Source organism: Corticium candelabrum, chromosome 19 (assembly GCF_963422355.1).
Source record: "Corticium candelabrum chromosome 19, ooCorCand1.1, whole genome shotgun sequence".
In the NCBI taxonomy this organism is placed as follows: Eukaryota; Metazoa; Porifera; class Homoscleromorpha; order Homosclerophorida; family Plakinidae; genus Corticium; species Corticium candelabrum.
In genome coordinates, this window is record NC_085103.1 from 4040954 (window position 1) to 4045953 (window position 5000).

Genomic DNA, 5000 nt, shown 5'->3' on the forward strand with positions numbered 1-5000 from the left:
ATGAAATAGCTGGTATGTTCATAAAGCAAGTCTAGATCAATTAATCAAGTGAAAGAAACAAGAGTCTAGAAAACAAAATTACTTGTAGAATAGTTGGAGTGCCAATAGAGCTTGTAGAAAGTGTGACAGTAAATTTTGTGATCTTTGGTGTTTGTGATATCAGGGCACGATCTGATTAATATAATTAATATTGATCGAGCCCTGTATATTTTTGGCTACTTAGTAAAGCCAACACTTTGATATAGTGCCAAACGTGAGTGATTCCGTCCCACACTGGATCAAGTCCTCTGTGTGTGTGTGTGTGTGTGTGTGTGTGTGTGTGTGTGTGTGTGTGTGTGTGTGTGTGTGTGTGTGTGTGTGTGTGTGTGTGTGTGTGTGTGTGTATGTATATATATATATATATATATATATATATATATATATATTTATTTTATTTATATATATATATATAAACAAGCAGGTAACTGTACCTATAATCGTCACACTGGCCAAATTAAGACACCTGAGCCTCACAGTCAGACTTGTGCAAAGACTGACCGTTGTAAGTTTCTATAGTCTATAGTTGATCAGTAGCAAGTTAACTAACGCACGTGCCTAAACGATAAGTACAGTGACGTAACTTCAAATCATACGCTTGAAATGACTGGAGCATTTGAAACTGTTCTATGGACTTAGATGATGTTCATGATATCTACAACCATCACGGAGAGTACCACTGCTTGTAAATGAGCAACAGACCCTCAATAGCTAAGTATGTATTTAGCTAGGTATCGAACCTAGATCTGGCATTGGAAATGATACTTACCCCAAAGCTCTCTAGCTCTTCATTTGCTTAATTAATTGGAAGTACAAGAATCGCGATTGAAGTAATAGTATGTACTTGACCACACAACCTCGAAATTTGTTACAATATCCGGGATGTAGTATCAATATCCGGGGACTGCCTATAATTTGGGGACTGCCCAAAGTTAGAACTTCTTTTCATAAAGCACTTCTAAAATTGTAAACATCATAACTAACAGTGTACGTATTAGACGTCAAACTAAGCGTTTACGTCATCGAGCACGTTGACGTGTACAAATTGTTAAACCTCCGTGCGCATGCATGCACAGCGAGCATACGGTTCGTTTTTACTTAGTTACAGTTTGATGCTGTATAGGAACTATTCTGTTCACGGGAACTATCTTGTTTACGTGGACTATTCTGTTCATATTTTCTCCTATTCTGTTCATATTTGCTCCTATTCTGTTCACCGGGGACTATTTTGTTCACGTAATTTGAACTCACCCTAGCGGGGACTATCCTGTTCACCGGGACTACCTTGTTCACAGCGACTATCTTGTTCACAGGCGACTATCCGGTTCACAACGACTATTCTAGCGACTATTCTGTTCACGACGACTATTCTGTTCACGACGACTATTCTGTTCACAGCGACTATACACGTATTCTGTTCACGGGCGACTGTTCTAGCTGTGGACTATTCTGACTATCTTGTTCGCAGGCGACTATCCTGTTCACGACGACTATTCTACATGTTGACACTAGCCATACAGTGTTCATGGCGACTATTCGCCTGTGAACAAGGTAGTCCCCGGTGAACAGGCTAGTCCCCGCTAGGGTGGGTTCAAATTGCGTGAACGAAATAGTCCCGGTGAACAGAATAGGACCAAATATGAACAGAATAGTCCACGTGAACAAGATAGTCCCCGTGAACAGAATAGTCCCTGTACAGATGCTTAATATTTATTGCCACTGCTATTTTCACATCTTAGTTGCACTCGACTTCGATCTCTAGTTAAAATTAATACATTCTAGTTAAAAATTAATCACACACTCAATCAAACGACTGAAAGCGAGCGATCGAGGCGTGTAGAATTAATATTTATCTTCGAAGTTAGCCAAAACTTTCATCTAAAGTTGTCTTACGCAAGACTGTAGGTATGGTTTCTAAAGCAACGAGCTTATTCATGCGTGTGGATATCTGTACCCCCGCGGGGGACGCCACCTCTCACAATCACGGATAGCCTGCCCAATCGGCCGCCTCAGTGACACGTTTTCAAACTTTCTTTCAAATTAAGCCCAGATAAAGCGATACTACCAAATAACAACGAAATCGTTCCCACGCATTCTTCCGAAGTAACCACCTCGCATGTGTCCGACACACCGAGTATTCCGTAGACTCTCACACAGACACGGACATCAAGCGGCATCGTTGGTTGACTGCAACAAACGCCTTCTTCTGTCCAGCACACGACGACGCGTGAGGGACGGTCTTGCTGTAATCAGCCACACACATGGTCGTCGCATTCGTCCCTCCAAGGCACCAACGCTGCTTACGCATCACCACTTGAGTAGTAGAAAGGCTGTAGAAGTCGCATGGAACGTCGACGACGACGTTGGCAACCGTCACCGGTTTGCATCTCTTCGCTCGCAGACTTCTCTGCAAGGTCGGATCGCTCGTGTTCAGGTTGCATGGACGATTCTGGCAACTGCGTAGTAGCTGAACGTCTGACGTCTCGTACTGGCAGTTGACGTCTTCGTCTGAGCTGACCCAGCGTGTTCTCGTCTGTATTCCAGCGTCACACGTTTGACTGCATTCCGTCCACTCTCCCCATTCAGTAAATTTCTTACAATCTGTATAGGATGGTGAACAAACGTGGTTGTATACGATCTGATGAGAATTGTGTAGTCGTTTGTTCAAATGTCTGTGTGTTGGCGTCCATGCGGCTTTCCGTGTGTAAAGCCTGGTTTACAATATGACGCTGACGACGCTCGCGACGCTCGCGGGGACGCTCGCGAAGACGCTCAGGCGGGCGTCATATTGTAAACATTCGCACGTCGCGTCATGAGCGTCGTCAGCGTCGTCAGCGTCCGTGAGCGTCGTTGACGCTCAAGTTGAGACAAGTTCAACTCCAGCGTCCAAACCGGAAGTGGTCCAGCGTCTACTGGAAGCACGTGATTCTTGTCGACAAATCAGCTATCAAATCCGGGAGTGATATCCCTGAGTGAACTATGGAAGAGAAGCTTATCGAAAGTGTACGTAAGTACGGCTGCCTGTGGCAAGTAAAGTCCAGGGAGTATAAAGACCTGCGTCTGAAGGAGAACTCTTGGAAAGAGGTCTCGGAAGAAACTGGGCTCCCAGCGGCAGACTGCCAGAAAGTATGGAAACGTCTTCGCGACAAGTTCGTGAGGGAAAAGAAGAAAACTAAATCAATGCGTTCTGGAGACTCGGGACCTCCCTACAGCTCATTGTGGGAGTACTTTGAGGTTCTCAGCTTCCTCCTGGACACCATAAAACATCGCCAGTAAGAAATGATTACCACGTGTAGTTTGACAATGTACCGTATGTAGGATCGAACGGTGTTCATTGTACATTTATAGAACAGTTACCAACTTTAGTGCCCCCCTAGATGATGGTTGCGTTCATGATGATGATGAGGAGGACAATGATGATGATAGTGAGAGGTACATTTGAATCAGTGAAATAGTAATTTTGACAACTTATTTAATCTTTTGCCTAGCATTGTAGCAGTAGACCAGTTTGAACACAACCAATCAATGACAACACGTCAGTCTACTCCGTCACCATCAGTGCCATTATCTGGAGGAGTAGTGCAAACACCTATGGGAGAAATTCGTTCCAACAGAGGCAAGGGCAAAAAGAGGAAGGTGGATGCTGAAGCTGTTGATTTAGCTATGCTTCAGTTGATCAACGACCAGAAGAGCAATCCTACTGAGCCATCGCTAGATGAAGAAGGGCTATTTGGATTACACATTGCAGCCAAACTAAGACAGTTGTCCGACCGTGAGAAAGCAATTGCGGAGATTAAAATCGAAGAAATACTATTGGAGGCAAAATTTGGCTACCAATACCAGCAAAGCAGCCACCAATACCAGCATTGAGCAACCACGCATATCTGGGCTCTCTTCGTTTAACCAGATGTTTGAATTGAAGCATCTGTATGGTCCTTTAACCGGCTTTTTTAAAAGCCACAAAATCATCAAAGAGAGCTGATCTAAAGACTGAAGTCTACATTACCTAGAAGTACATACACACACACACACACACACACACACACACACACACACACACACACACACACACACACACACACACACACACACACACAGAGGGAGAAAGAGAGAAACAGACACAAAAGCAGAGAGTTGTATTTTCAACTGATGCTTGTTCACCCTTCTTATTAGGTAAATGGTGCATTAATTCAATCAGATGCAGGGTGGGCACATTGATGTGATAGGGAACTGAACATACAGTACAGGTTTCGATAATACCAGCAAAATAGCTGGTGAAAGCCCCAAAACACATATCATGGCTAGTATTCTGTACGATGGATGTGGTGGTACTGCCATGTCACCTCTCCTTCAGAGGACATAAAGTAGTCGCGAATAGTGTCCCTACATGTAGCTGCAGATCTACTATACATATTGCTTCCTACAGAGCCTATCCTGCTCAATCCATTATCACCATCCACCTCACTTCTCCAGGCTCCTTCAGTGACGTTCCCTGCTCCATCCTCTGCATCACTAAATCCGCGTGGGCAGTAAACTGTTGACTCAGTAGTTCGCAGGTAGTTGTGTAGGGCTATTGCTGCTTGGGTGAAAAGCACTACGTGATCTGGAGAAGCAATTATCGGCCTCCTAAAGAGACGCCATCTGGCAGCCAGGATACCAAAACTGTTCTCAATGACTCTTCTGGAACGGCTCAAGCGATAGTTAAACACTGCCTCAGGATCAGCCAAATTTCTCCCAGGATACGGACGAAGCATATTGCGCTGAAGTGGAAAAGCTTCGTCTCCCACAAACGCAAATGGTACCTCAATGGCGGTACCGGGTAGAGTTGTAGGTGATGGTAAGCCAAGTTTGCCTGCATCTAGTGCTCTGCCAAATTCTGAATTTGAAAGAACACCTCCATCACTATGTCGACCAGAATTTCCAATGTCGACGAAAATAAACCTGTAATGTGCATCGCACACTGC

General features: G+C 44.3%; 3 protein-coding genes across 3 annotated transcripts in view; 2 read left to right on the forward strand and 1 right to left on the reverse strand.

Moving 5' to 3' along the window:
- The window catches only part of LOC134195040 (uncharacterized), a 10495-nt gene extending 10217 nt beyond the window's left edge, over positions 1–278 (forward strand). The window contains exon 11 of the mRNA XM_062664043.1: positions 1–278. This exon is cut by the window's left edge and continues 93 nt beyond it. The gene's annotated coding sequence lies outside the window, so the exon portion shown is untranslated.
- Positions 279–1764: 1486 nt separating this feature from the next.
- The window catches only part of LOC134194746 (uncharacterized), a 7667-nt gene continuing 4431 nt past the window's right edge, over positions 1765–5000 (reverse strand). Inside the window, exon 7 of the mRNA XM_062663700.1 lies at positions 1765–2637. Within this exon, the coding sequence (XP_062519684.1) occupies positions 2186–2637 (452 nt within the window). The 3' untranslated portion in view covers positions 1765–2185. The remainder of the gene's footprint in view (positions 2638–5000) is intronic.
- Positions 2624–4483, forward strand: LOC134194747 (transcription factor Adf-1-like). Its single transcript, XM_062663701.1, has 3 exons — positions 2624–3308; positions 3385–3468; positions 3525–4483. The coding sequence occupies exons 1-3, from the start codon at positions 3016–3018 to the stop codon at positions 3904–3906; spliced, it is 759 nt and encodes a 252-aa protein (XP_062519685.1). The 5' UTR covers positions 2624–3015; the 3' UTR covers positions 3907–4483.

What these genes read in the sequence shown, in the direction of transcription:
- LOC134194747 (XM_062663701.1), top strand. Translation starts at nt 3,016, where the DNA reads ATGGAAGAGAAGCTTATCGAAAGTGTACGTAAGTACGGCTGCCTGTGG. An exon ending in GACACCATAAAACATCGCCA is followed by an intron (nt 3,309 to 3,384) that starts GTAAGAAATGAT and finishes GTACATTTATAG; the next exon opens with AACAGTTACCAACTTTAGTG. An exon ending in AATGATGATGATAGTGAGAG is followed by an intron (nt 3,469 to 3,524) that starts GTACATTTGAAT and finishes TCTTTTGCCTAG; the next exon opens with CATTGTAGCAGTAGACCAGT.